We start from the raw sequence: 14,239 nt of genomic DNA, 5'->3' as shown, positions 1-14,239 counted from the left end.
TCACAGGACATCCATTCCTTTTGAGATGAGAAAGCGGATGGCCTTCCTCGCCCTGGTCTGCTGGACATTCTTGACAAACGTGGTGTAGAGCAGAATGACACTAATGACAGAGCATCCCCTCTGTTACCTCCAGCAATAAAGGGTAATTTTAGGTGGATTTTACAGCCATTGCATCAGAGGATCAACAGTTTCCATAGAAGCCAAGTGGGGATTAACTGGGAAACTCAGCCTTCCGTAAGCTGTGGAGGGGCTGGTGCACCTCTCTGCTTTCCGCTGCACCTGTTAGCAGAACTCCAGGAGACATGGTCACCCAGATTCTTCTTGTACCTCTGCCCCGATTCAGTGTGTGACTTAGAGAAGGTCTGTGGGCCCTCCTGTGCTGTGGTGACCTCTCCTCTCTCCACTTACTTGCCTTCCAAAATAAGGCCACAGCTGTCTTTGGTGGAGGCTAGCTCTCAGGACTATGATGAATGCCAGCCGCAGGCGGTGCTGCCCCCTGGGGACGTGGTCTCTGATGCCACGACTCCATCCTGGGCCTCAGATCACATTTCCTGCCAGGTCAGCACACGCCTCTCCCAGTGTGTGTGCCTCTTCTGAATCGCAGCAGCTGTTAGAACTGTCCGTCAGGGCCTCTGCAGACCCAGGCCACTGAGTGACATTCACGAAGTGAAGAGGGCTGCCTGTGTTCTCAGATGCATTTTAATTCTCATAGTAGGTGATGTGAGTAGGGGAATTGTAACCCTCTAGTGGTGCTGTTACTCTTTCAGAAGGAAATTGCTTGTGGTGGCCTCTGAGCTCCCATCTGATTGGATCCTGGCCTCAGGGAGCACCTTGCCCCCTGCTTGAGTGCTCTGGACAGAATGGCACGTTCTCTGAATCTTCCTGCTGTGGTCCCTTGGTTCTCGTTTGAATTAAGGCCCAAAATTCCTTGTCTGGCTCTTTGTAAGATAGTTGGTTGCATTACCCGAAGCTGAACATCCGTGCCTATTTGTGTGTAAGTGCTCACAGTGTCCTTCCCCGTGCACACACACACCCCCAGTCTTACCCATGGAATCTTATGTGATTTAAACATGTAACACACGATCGAGAGGGGAAGGAATAAAGCAGCCTCATCAGGGGCCAAACTGTAAAACAAAATTTGTTCGGTTTTCCTCTGTATGGTGAAGTGTACATTTTGCTGCAGTTAACTCTGACAGAGCCTGGTCAAGGAAGGAGGAGACCGGAAGACATTCAGGATATCGTGTCTTCCTGTCCCCTCCCCCCTCCCCTCCCCGTTGCCTTGTGTTGTCTCTCTCTGATTCTCCTCTTCTGATCACTGCAGTCGGTTATGGGGTTGGAGTGCCGATGGGCTATCGAAGCACCCACCTCCCTTTTCTCAGCCTAACTCCATTCCCACCGCTCCCTCCCACAAGACTCTCAGGCGCTCTTACTCTCCCAGGTAACAAGCTACCTGTTAACCTTGTCCGAGGTGTCACAATATTATTGCCTTTCCAGGGTCGTCTCAGGTCTTGTGGAAAGCCTCTGGCTTAGATGAGCAGGAGTAGAGCCTTGGTGAGAAGTGTGAGCAGGCGCATGGTCTCTGTCGACCCGCATGAGTGCAGCTCCTGCCGTGGCCCAGGGACAGATGACTGTTTCATCAACTGGCCAAATCCGTCAGCACCCACTGTGGCCCAGGCAGAGCTGAGCCCCCCACCCCAAAAGGTGCCGGGGCAGTGCCGTGCAGTCGAGGCAGGCGAGAGGGGCACAGTTTCCTTCGTATTCTTCTCAAGCAGACAAGGCATTCCCACCCAGAAGCAAATGAGACCTGCCCTGTCCCAAACCGTACCTGTAGCGCTCGTCCTGCTGTTGATGACGTGGACTGCTTTCTTGCATAAGGTACCCTCACGTGGCGATAGTCTGATCCAGAAGGGGAAGTCAGGAGGTTTTCACTGCTGCATCTCACTGAGGTGCCCTTGCCTCTAGGCAGTGGAGGGGTCGGTATCTAGAAGAAGGAGGTGGGGCTTCCTTCAGATTTAAGACAGATGGTAAATCAGTGGGACAAAGTAGGGCCCATGGATTCCTTTAGATTACTGCTTGAGAGTCCTTTAGGTGCTTATTATAAAGGTCCAAAGATCAGAGGACCCCTTCCCTTGAAGCCTATAACTGCATGAGCAGAGCATAGGGCAGTTCAGCCATCTTTGTGCTGTGCAAAATGAGTTTGTACCCTCTGATAGGATGGGGTAAAAACAAAACAGAAAAAGGTCTGCTACTTCTGAATGCTTCACAGATAGCTTTTGCACAGAAGCTTTACGTTTCTACTTTTGTGTCCTCAGCACAATGAAGCTGTACATATGAACAAGTCCGCTGTGTCGGGTTTTAACAACACCTTTCTTTTGAAACTCTTATAGCTCTAAGAGTAGCTTCCCAAGTGTTCAGAGAATCCTATAATGACTGTTACTAGATATGCAAGGTTAGGGAAAAGGCACAGCAACAATGTGACCACTGCTGTGGTCAATGTTAATGAACTGTGTCGCTTTACTTCCTTTTTTAAAAAAAAAGATGAGCCAGGCTTCGAAGTAGAAGTCCCATTTATGACTCTTCCAGTACACTGACCTGTGTGCCCTAGTGGGCACTAAGCTTCACCCCCAGCCACTCTCAAGACCCCATTTCCAGAATCGTCCTTCACACATACACAGTAACACAGCTGATGCTAATAAATACCCATGACTTTTGTTGGCCGTCGGAGGGAGAGAGCATCGACAAGAGACTTTTACATTTAGAAAAACCTGTCCGTTACATAAAAATAAGAGGAAACCTTTGTCTCTTTGCTCTCTGTCAAAACTGTGTTGATGGCATAACACGGAATGATTATCCTAATTCCATACCTAGAATCTTAGTGTCCTTCCCACTGCAGACATATTTTCCCTACAAAATGACAAAAGAGGAAAATCTGAGAAAGCAACCTTCCTGCCTCTGGTGTCTCTGTTCTTGGAGACCTGACCTCGCCCATCTCCCCACCCTTGATATGGTCCCTTTACAACAGGGCAGGTCCAGAGCTCTATTCTGCCCCAGTGTTGGGTGGCATGGCCTGACCTTAGGCCAGTGAATATTGACCCATTGAGCAACTCTTCCTAATCTGAAGAATTCTAAGGAAACCCTCTGGGGTCTAATCGCAGTGTTTACAGGAGACCGGGAGCTGGCCTGTAACTAAAGGATTACATCTCTGAGCTAGGGGGCAGGTGGCAGACTAGGGTCTACCTAAGCAAAGCCTCCTCTGAGAAAGCCACTGCGTCCCTCTTGCTGTGCTCTCTTATGTTCTGCTGGCCGGGGCCCCAGTATCTGGGATTCCCCGATGACAGCTTTCGTGGGAATTTCCTTTTTCCCTACAAAATGAGGGCTCGTAGGCATCGATTCGGAAAAAAACAAATGCCAAAACATGAACTAGCGAAGAAAGTAACGTTATCTGGTTCGTGTTGGAGAAAAGCAATGCCGTCTCTCACCTGCCGCTCACAGTTTTAGCTTCGTACCAAGGAGATACTTCAAACCTCAAGTCTAAAAGAAGTGTCACCCCGGATTGCAGCCGGTCACGCACGTGTACTCCTCACTATTAATTGAAAGTAAGAAGGAGGAGCATTAACTGGCAGAATCCTTTATTTTCTTATTTTGAGACGAGGCTATAAAGTTCTGTGAACGGAAGTGAAATATTTTAAGGCCATTGAGGTTACGAATAATGAGATGAATGAAGTGAAAGCTAATGTTATCTGAAGCGACATATGGAAAATAATATTGTGACATCCCTTAAAAAGCTGAACGTTCCGCCAGACTTGCTCTTGTCCATCTGTCATTCTTTCAGTTGTTTTTTTTCCTTTTTTGCATGGGCTATGCTATTATTTTTGGTTGTTGTGATTAAAAGTATTTTAAGGCATCTTTTTTACATCTCGTATACATAATTTTTTGTTTGAGTCATACTCAGTCTTTATATATAAAAAATAGTGTACTGGCCAGATGTATAAATGCCTTTGCTCCCACGGAAGCTGGTATTGTGTTGTTCTGGAAAGGAGGGGCAGGGACCGACCCCCTGTGCTCCTCGGTCACGCTTTCTTCACATTAAAGTGATGTTGCCCCATAGACAGACAACCTTATGAACTTAGCAGGGGTTGACATCTTGAATTCCATTCAGGTTTTTCCTTCCACTTCCCGTCAGTATATACACGGGACTTTAGCTGTTAACATGTTCATTCACATTTCTTTGTGTTTGCTGCCAGAGCCCGTCTTTGAGTTGGCATGTATTTTTGTGAGCTCTCCAAGCACAGTTGGGGTATAGATTTTCTTTCATTCATCAGAAAACAAGAAAGTTCTATCTGGGCGAGTTTTGCAATTTTAGGCAAATAGCTCCCATCTCCAAAGGTGAGTTCAGATGTTGTGCCCCAGCAGGACGTGTCCAGCCACAGAAAACACCTGGATGGTTCCAACCGCGAGCCAGTAGAGGTCTGGCTCCTCCCAAGTGAGGACCGTCGACCTCTTATCTTGCTCATCTGCCCAAACCATTAAAGAAGAAAGAAAAGAAAAGGTGGCGAGGGGGGCTTAGTAAATATCATTTGTTTGTTAAGCTACAGGAAACAGCCTCTTGTGAGAATGGACAGGGTTGGTTGTGTCGCACGTAGGAAAGGTTCCTGCCAGCGATGGTCTAGTTTCAGTTACTTCTTTTGAAGAACGAAAGACTGCGTGTCTTTAGTCCTGAATGATGTTGTCGAATGCTCACTTAAACACACCCAAGGATTCTTTGTCCCTAGCAATCCTCAGTGTAGCTCCAAGACTTTGTGGAAGTTCACTTACACCAACTCATCTGATCTTCTCTTCGAGTTTGTTTGAAACATGTGACACTCAAATGAACACAGTTGTTTTGCCTTTACCCTTGGTTGACTGTTGCTTCATGTTTTGCCTTCTTTATGCTGTGCTTTATCCTGTGCTTTTCTTGGATACTCTCAGTGAGGGACGGCGGGCTGTTCTCGGGACCCACTTCCGTGCACTCTCCGGACCGTGAAAGGCTGCCTGTTGACACCCTATACATGACACCCAAAGGCTACTTGGGATTTTTGCTTAGTTTCTGATTTTGCTCTGCTCAGCCCACTAAAGGAACAATCGCTGGCATCACTTTTCTGTAAGGGATGAATGTTTCTTGCTTTTTGAAATACTTCTAGACATCCATCTAGGAACGTGACTCATCTGTATAAGATCTGTTTTTATTGTAAAACGCAAAATGTCAGCACCTTGGAAGAGTTTGATATTCACAGCAAGCTCCTGGGTTAGATGGCACGAGAGAGACTGTTGGGAGCCTTTCGGTAGGGTGGATCTAACTTGGAATCGTTTTTGAACGTAGGGTTTTATTTCACAAGTTTCTAACCCCGGTGAGCATTACCCAGTCTTGTGAGGTCGTTAGCTTTGCCCCTCTGAAACTTGCTTGTGACACTAGCTTTATTTTGAAATGCCCACCCCTCTTACCCGTTTGTACATTTGAGACCAGTAACAACCAGACTCCTTGTTTCCATCTTCAAGATACGAAAGTTATTTTTCCACTTTCATTACCTCGTGCATTGTCACCAGTTGTCACCCTTTGAGTTCTTGCATTCTTGTGGTTATTGCTGTGCCCCCCACCGGGTCTTACCGAGTGCTGATGTGATGTGTTTGGGGCCTGGTTTGACAAGGAACACGTGCAGTTGTCCAGTGGTGGCACTCTAACAGGTGTCTCCTTTTCATTCCAACTCGCCTAAAGACACGAAATTGTAATTATACCTCACTCCATAAACTGTTGGAAGTAATTTATACCCATGCCTCAAATTTATGCGTGTGCTTCAATTTAAGAAATACAATATCTTTTGATCCTTTAGCATGCTGGAATATGATACAGAGAACCTGAACTCTGAAGAAATTTACAGTTCTCTGCGTGGAGTTACAGAAGCCATTGAAAAGTTTAGTTTTCGAAGCCAAGAGGATCTGAATGAGCCAATTAAGCGAGATGGCAAAAAGGACTGTGACATTGTAAGTATCCCCAGGCTAACAGAGAACTGTATTTCGGTGAAGTGAGAACTCTGAGGACTGACCACGTGAACACTGAGCTTCATCATCATTTGTGTCTTGTAGCTAGAAGGGTATTATCTTAAGAGGCCCGAGGCAACTTTATAAAATTTTGAGTGACCCCCAGCTCTCTTTGTGAAGATTGTAAACTATCTTGTGCCCCTGTTTGCCTTTGTTTATCCTGGACATATTTTTGTTCCTGTGACGTGATGAAAATAGTAGGCCTGAATCAGAAAGCAGCGTGGTTCTCTGGGAGCTGTAGTTCCTGCAGAGGCAGGCAGATCCGTGGGGAGTGGTGGTGCGGCGGGAGCGGGCAGGGCTCAGTACTGATGAGTCAGGCTGGGCCAGTCCCGGTGCTCAGAGGTGGTGCTGTCCTCGGAGCTGCGTGAAGCAGAGGTCGAGGGGAGTGTGTGGTCAGATAGGAGGACGGGCCTGGGAGAAAGCAGAGAGGTGGCAGGGGGCATGGCATGAGTTCTCTTTGCAGTGGCTGGCGTGCAGAGAGCGGGCCTGTCGTGTTGGTGGCCAGGTTTGGGGAGGAGGCTGCAAGGGTTGGCTCAGGAAGGGTACTCCCTTTCCTGCTGGTGTCTGACTCCACTCGGGGGTCACTGGAGATTTTTAACCAAGGAAGTGGCGTGGTCACACTTAAAATTTTAGGAAACCTGCTGCCCCTCTGAGATGGAGAATGACTCTGGAGGAAGTGGGGTCGGTAAGGCATGAGCTGAAATAACAAGAGTCCGAAGTCTCTGGCTGGAACTGTTAGGTGCTTGTGCCGTTCAGTGAGATCATATCACGGAAGGAGAAAAAATGTGTCTTAACCCCTTTGGAACTTAATGAGCTCAGTTTTGGATGTGTGTGACTTGGGGGACATAGGGAGTATCCAAGCACACATACTCCTTAGGCCTTTGCAGATACCAGTCTGCAGTTCAGGCTGGCCGCTCGGCCCAGAGATGAAACATTGAGAGACGTTGACTGGTTGCCTGATGGTAACTAGAAAGTGAGTGAAATCAACCAAGTAAAGGGTAAGGACAAAATCCTGGGGAGCATCAACACTAAAGGGAAAGACGGAAGAAGAGGACTTGGGAGAAGGGCTACAGGTTATTATTGCATAGGAGACCAGGAGAGTGGGGTGTCAGAGAATTTAAAGGAAACTTTGGGAAAGGCCTTGTAGCCAAAGAGGTGATGCTGCAAAGACAGCGACCGGTCAGACGAAGGGAAAGGACTCTGCTGGATTTTTTTTTATTTTTTTATTTTTTTATTTTTTTTTACAATATTTACAAATATTGTATTTTAGCTGAAAGTATATAAAACACACATTTATTCACCATTGTTCTGATCTAGAGCCACATCCTCTTCTTGGAGAATGGACCCACGGTTTGGATTTCCATGTTCTTCTTCTCAAATAAACTTTACGCACAGTCCTGGTCTACGGTTTCCAGATCTAGTTTCTTCCAGGAGCCCCATCTGTTTTGTGAGCACCGTTCAGAGCAGAGCTGAGCATGGAAAGCAGAGTGCAGTGGGTTGAGGACCAGCTTGAGTAACAACCTGGACATTGAGGAGGGATCATCCAGGACCTTTTCCCCGGGGAGACCTGCCCTGTCTGAATGCACATGGGACCAGTTAGGAGAAAAGTGTGGACGATGCCGTGGCAGGGCATGGGTGATTGGTGGACACGGGTCCTTGAGGACATGGCAGGGGAGGCAGTCTGGGCACTGGTGGCCGTAGCTGGGAAGCCGGGTGGGCTGGGTTGATGTGGGGCCAGGAAGTGGAGGGCATCCCCACTGACCGCTCCCACTTTCTATGGGCAGCAGAAAGAGGCCGACCGGACTCTGGGAGTTCAGCTGTGGTGAGGAGAGTGGAAAAGGGCTTCCAGAACACCTGTGGGGAGCGAGGGGCTCAAATTAGGGAATCCGAAGCCCTGCTAGGAACAATAGAGGCCCTAAGAGAAGGTGGATGCTTTCGTGTATATTTTTCTATTTCTTTATATATATTTATGCATCTGTATGCTTGGAGAAGGCGGTAGCATGTTTTTGTTTGTTTTTGATGCAAGTGACATCACGGTGTGCATTCTGTTGAACGTAGCATGTGAGCACTTCCCCCCCCCCCCCGTCTGCATTCTCCTGTGGGAATTTTTATGGTCAGGTGAGAATTCGTCACATGGATACCACAATCATGTACTCAGTGCCCTGTTTTGGAACATTTGAGTGATTTCCGCTTTTTCAAAGCATAAAAATTCTCTGGCGAAGTTGAAAGGGGTGAAGCTTGCCGAGTGAAGGTAGCAGGCGAGGCATGGAAGCAGGATTGTCATTGGTGGAATCGGCAGGATGGGGTGCAGGAGCCCCCAGGCCAGACAACAGGGTGGGTGGCAGGATAGGGGAACATGAGAGGACGAAGTGGAAATTGTTGAACAGGTTCGAAATTCACGATCTTAGCTGCTGATTACCGGAGTGTGAGCAAAGAAGCTGGGCTGGGTGTGAAAATGCATTATGTGTGAAAGACTCGGGAGCCAGTGTACCTCTTTGGTTTGATAAGTGACCCAGTGTAATAAGACAGACCTCCATAAGGATGAATGTCAGAGCCACTAGGAAGACAGTTCCCCAAAGCAGAGATGAAAACGTTCAACTTGCAGGAGAAAGTCCATCCTTATGGGTGATTACAGAAATGCAGCAAACATACATTTGAGGCTCCACTTTATTTCTAAATTGTTCCGCTTTGTTTCGGGTAGAAATTAGAATATTTAATGCTTCAGGATATGAGGGAACTAGTGTAATATTGGTGGCATGGGAACTTGATACAGTTTCTTTGGAGCTAAGTAAAATTATATTTGGCATAGGTGATTTTAAGTTTCATATCCTTTATCAAGTAATGTAACTTTTGGCAATCTGTGCTAAATAACAAATGCAGCAAAAGGTAAGAAAGGTGTTATGTTACAGTGTAGTTTATTTCAGAGTTGTCTATAATAGCAAAAAATAGAAGCATTAAAAAAAAACAGTAGAAGGGGAATGGTTGAGTAAATCTTACTAGAACACAAGTAGAAATAGTGGTGTGATTAAACAATATGTTATTTTTTTTTTTAATTTTTTTTTTAACGTTTACTTTATTTTTGAGACAGAGAGAGAGCATGAACGGGGGAGGGTCAGAGAGAGAGGGAGACACAGAATCCGAAACAGGCTCCAGGCTCTGAGCGGTCAGCACAGAGCCTGACGCGGGGCTCAAACTCACGGACCGCAAGATCATGACCTGATCCGAAGTCGGCTGCTTAACTGACTGAGCCACCCAGGCGCCCCATTAAACAATATGTTATTAAATACTTTATTTACACGGGACATTCTTACACTATGAGAAAAGCAAAATATATGACAGAATGTGTGCCGTGATTCCCACTCTGCAAAGTCTGCACGAAGATAAGGACTGGTTTAAATATACAAGTTTAGAAAGTAAGAATTTTTTTTAGGGGCGCCTGGGTGGCTCAGTCAGTTAAGCATCCGACTTTGGCTCAGGTCATGATCTCACAGCTTGTGAGTTCAAGCCCTGCATCGGGCTCTGGGCTGACAGCTCAGAGCCTGGAGCCTGCTTCGGATTCTGTGTCTCCCTCTCTCTCTGCCCCCTCCCCCACTTGTCCTCTCTCTCTCTCTTTCTCTCTCTCTCTCTCTCTCTGTCTCTCTCTTTCCCTCTCTCTCCCTTTCTCAAAAATAAACATTTAAAAAAAATTTTTTTTAAAGAAACATTTAAGTAAAAAGTGATCACCACCTACAAAACAGACTTCAGATGTAAATTAACAGACTTTACATGTAAATTAGCGAGTGGAGAGGGGAAAACATAAGTGTGTTCAGTTCCTGCTCAGGTAGTTTATGAATTGGATGGTTTACAGATTGAAACCTAGTAACTATCCTTTGGTCAGTGGCCAGATTTCAAGGGAGAAATCTGGCTGTCCCAATACTTCTGAAAATGTAAAGGAAGAGTTTGTTAAAAGTCCTAAAAAGGAACTGACTGTGTGCCGTGCCTCAGGGGTCCCGCGATGGTGGAGTTGCGTCGCCTGCCACGGAGGGCCGGGGAGGCAGTGATGTGGTGGAAGGAGGCAGAACGGCCCTGGACAACAAGACGTCCCTCCTCAACACCCAGCCCCCCCGCGCCTTCCCTGGGCCGCGGGCGCGAGACTACAATCCCTACCCCTACTCGGACACCATCAACGCCTATGACAAGACAGCCCTGAAGGAGGCCGTGTTCGATGATGACATGGAGCAGCTTCGAGATGGTTTGTTCCTCTTTGCTTGACCCCCATCCAACTCCCCACCCCCCCACCCCCACCCCACCCCCGCCATCCAGAAGAGCTTTCTGTGGCTCTCCCTGGGCACAGCAGCTCTGGGTGTAGAGGGCAAACACACATGCAGACAGTCCTTCGTTTAGCCACTTACTGAGCCCCCACCATGTGCTTAGGCATGGAAGGCACATCTGTGCACAGAAGCGTGCACAGTCCCTGCCCTCTGGAAGCCAGCAGCCTGGCTTTCGTAGAGCCAGTCACGAAACCAGGAACTACCGGTGACCCAAACTTAGGGCTGCACACTGTGCAGTGAAGGGAGGTCAGCTGTGCCCCTCAGGGAAGGCTTCCGCGAGGCACAAGGGCCTGAGTGGAGGTCAGAAGCGCGAGGGGAGTAGCAGTTAGCGGGTGGGAGGCAGAGGCACAAGCCATCCCAGCACAGGCTCAGCGTCTGTGTGTCCTCTCCCAGCCCTGAGCTATGGAAGGAGGGCCCGGTAGCACCACTGAGAGCCCCCCGCTTTTCTCTCACACCAGCGTTTTAACCAGGGCTTCCTGGAGCTGCTTTGGTTGACTTCTGTCTCGTAGTTCAGAGAGAGGGGATCTGGCATATACTGAGCTCCTGCATTACCGTGTGCTTTCCGCTCAGCTGCTTTCTGTACATATCTAATGAGATAGAAGGGATTATTCCCATTTCACAGGTTAAAAAACTAACATTCAGAAGGGTTAAGTTACTTGCCCCAAATATAACATACTTGGCACGAACAGAACTAGTCTGACGATGTGCTTTGTTTTCTGACACTTGTGTTAAGACCAGTGTCCATTACTGAGTAACCGGTGAGTAAGCATGCATTGGAATGATGCTGTTTTTGTCTGGAACTTAATTAGTTCTTTTTTCACCTGATTGTCACGTTCACATAATAGTTTTTTTTTTTTTTTAAATATACGTATATATCCGTTTTGTTTCCAAGCCTTTGTTTTCTTTTTCAGTTTTAAATGAAGAATTAAATCAGAACCCTAAATTAGAGCCCTGAACAGGTAGCATTCACTGTGTGTCATGAAGTGTATAGCTTGCTGGGGACAAGGAGGCAAATCAGACACAGTCCTTGGCCTCAGAGCAACTCATGGCCTGTCCTAGAAAAAAGACCTAACACAATGGCACTGGAAAGAGGGGGCGCCTCGCTAGAGCAGATGCTGGTTTCAGTGGGGACACAAAAGAAGGGGAACTGGGGGGCGCCTGCCTGGCTTAGTTGGCAGAGCACATGACTCTTATTCTCAGGGCTATGAGTTCAAGCCCCACAATAGCGATGGGATCCTAAGACAGAAATGAAGTCCTGCAGTCGTTTGAAGGCACGTGCCCAGGTGGTTACTTGCCGTGGGTAGCAACCCTGTAAATTCCCAGGGATTCCCAGTGTCTGTTCACTGGGCCCAAGGCTAATGGCTTGGTGGTTATTATGAATTGCACTTTTTAGGAGTAGTGGGCTGTTTCCTTTTATTGTTCAGACAGTTGACACATCATTTAACTTACCCATTTGTTGGTCTTGTTTAAGATAGAACAGAGATTGGGGTGTTGGTTGTTCCCTATTTACCAACTGCGTAAAAGGCTTCCTAAACTTACTAAATTTATGTAAGGCTTCCCAACTGACTAAAAGGCCTAAAGAGAAAAGTGGAAAGGCAGGGGGGAAATGATTGAGTTCTTTAACATTTCTTTTTTTTTTTAATTTTTTTTTTTTTAACGTTTATTTATTTTTGAGACAGAGAGAGACAGAGCATGCACAGGGGAGGAGCAGAGAGAGAGGGAGACACAGAATCTGAAACAGGCTCCAGGCTCCGAGCTGTCAGCACAGAGCCCGACGCGGGGCTCGAACTCACGGACCGTGAGATCATGACCTGAGCCGAAGTCGGCTGCCCAACCAACTGAGCCACCCAGGCGCCCCGTGTTCTTTAACATTTCAAACTTCCTGTGTGTTTGTTCCCTCGCACCTTAGACGCTAAAAAAAAAAAAAAAAAAAAAAAGAGAGTATGAAAATACAAATTTAAGTAGTTCCTAATGATTTGTCTTTGCCTTTTCATCCTTTCTATTGAAAGAAAGTGTTCAGAGTTGAGGTCTCTTAAGTTCATGGGAAGAGAAAGGATAGGTCTTTCACGGTTGAAGCCCTTTTGCTAAGTGGTTTTGGCACGTTGTACAGTCTGTGCATAGACAGTCCATGCACAGGCTAAACACCTTGATTAGTATTTGTTTGCTGTGCTAGTTACTAAGCTCTGGACATTCGGGGAGGGAAGGAATGTCAGACCGGTCAGTGAGGAGGGCCTGGAGGAAAATGTGCACGTGTCAGTGGGTGTGACGGCGGGAGGGGACTGTCCAGGGGTGGCCTGACTTGGAGCTGCTGCAGTGGAGATAGATTTGGGGGGGGGAGGAGGACAGTCATGGAGAGACTTTTAGATGGCTTCTCCTGTTTGTCTGAACTCAAAGGGGGAAAACGATGGTGGGGGAGGGTAAGGATGTTGGTATTGGTACTTGACACGTGTTCCCACATCTCTGTTTTCCTGTTTGGTGAGACGGCCTGCTAAGGGTGTCACGAGCGGGCAGCAGAGAAGGGTGAAGGGCACGGAGCAGGAATGATGGAGGGGGGCTGCCTCTGGGAGCGGAGAGCGGGCGGAGGGCGCGTCCACAGCCCGGTGTCCTTGTGAGGTGACTTTGTGTCTCGGTGTCTCTCCAGTGCCCATTGACCATTCTGACTTGGTGGCTGACCTTCTGAAAGAGCTGTCCAACCACAACGAGCGGGTGGAGGAACGGAAAGGCGCCCTGCTGGAGCTGCTCAAAATCACCCGGGAAGACAGCCTGGGCGTCTGGGAGGAGCACTTCAAGACCATTCTGCTCCTGCTGCTGGAGACGCTCGGAGACAAAGACGTGAGGCGCCTTCCTCGTCCTTGCGTTCCCCCCTTCCCGTGTGACGGGCTGTTAAGTCCTGTCGTTCTGGACTTTGGCTTCAGCTTTATTTCTGTACTGTGCCTGCTGTTTACATCAAAACGTTTTCCAAATATTTTCTGAGCACCAGCTAGTGAGGTCATGTTTCTGTCAGAGACGGGCCCCGTTCCTAGCTTATTTATATGTGTGTTTTCTTCTGTAATGGGGTTTGTAGGAGTTGACGGAAACTTGTTCCTGCTTCAGGTTACTTTGTTTCACACAGAATTTCTTAAACCTTTGTTAGCATGGAATGGTTTTTTACAATGAGGTTTTTTTCTGTGTGAGTTTTAGGTTTCATGCGTAACTGAGAAATAGAGAAGTTCATTTTTTAAGAGACCCTACTAGATGCTGCCTTCCCTGAAGTTCTGTGTAGATGCAGCCGGCATCTGTGAGCAGCAACAGTGATTTTAACTGGTTAAGCAAGCAGTTCTGGAGCATGGGTTGTTTTCTGTTATCTTCTGTATTATTTTTTAAATCAAAAGCCCTCTTTGCCCTGTGACCTTTGAGTGTGACCAACGAGGAATTTGTGCCGTGCCCGGTCCGTAATCCACACCTGGCACCACGTAGATGACTCTTAAAGGGGGGAGTAACCTAGTCAGAGCCCTGCCTTCTCCCATCTGTGTGCTGGTCCCTTATGCAGAGACAGCAGCAGATGTTGGGAATTGTCTGAGTGAAACTCTAGAAGTAAAAATCCACCTGTGCACTGGGCTTTGTGGAGGCCGCGGAAATAACGAAGCAGGTGTGATGAAGAACTCAAGGGCAGGACCAGGTGGATTTTGAGGAAGCTCAACACAGCCCACGGTGAAGGTCCCTCTCAGGGTCACGTTGATGGTGACTCTGATGGAAGACGGATGCACAGGGGGCCGGCGAATGCGGTGGCTCTGATTGCTTTCTGATGCTTCGGGTTAATGGTTTGGCGGAGGGTGGGGACAGACAGAAGTACAGTGATGGAGGAGGGTGGGGAC

General features: G+C 47.7%; 1 protein-coding gene across 1 annotated transcript in view; it reads left to right on the top strand.

Moving 5' to 3' along the window:
• Window positions 1–14,239, top strand: part of CLASP1 (cytoplasmic linker associated protein 1) — a 272,017-nt gene that overhangs the window by 230,236 nt on the left and 27,542 nt on the right. Inside the window, exons 33-35 of the mRNA XM_049616225.1 lie at window positions 5,868–6,018; window positions 10,060–10,306; window positions 13,027–13,217. Of these exons, the coding sequence (XP_049472182.1) occupies window positions 5,868–6,018; window positions 10,060–10,306; window positions 13,027–13,217 (589 nt within the window). The remainder of the gene's footprint in view (window positions 1–5,867; window positions 6,019–10,059; window positions 10,307–13,026; window positions 13,218–14,239) is intronic.

This window comes from Panthera uncia (genome assembly GCF_023721935.1).
Source record: "Panthera uncia isolate 11264 chromosome C1 unlocalized genomic scaffold, Puncia_PCG_1.0 HiC_scaffold_3, whole genome shotgun sequence".
NCBI classification, from domain to species: Eukaryota; Metazoa; Chordata; class Mammalia; order Carnivora; family Felidae; genus Panthera; species Panthera uncia.
This window is presented reverse-complemented; position numbering and strand designations above follow the sequence as displayed.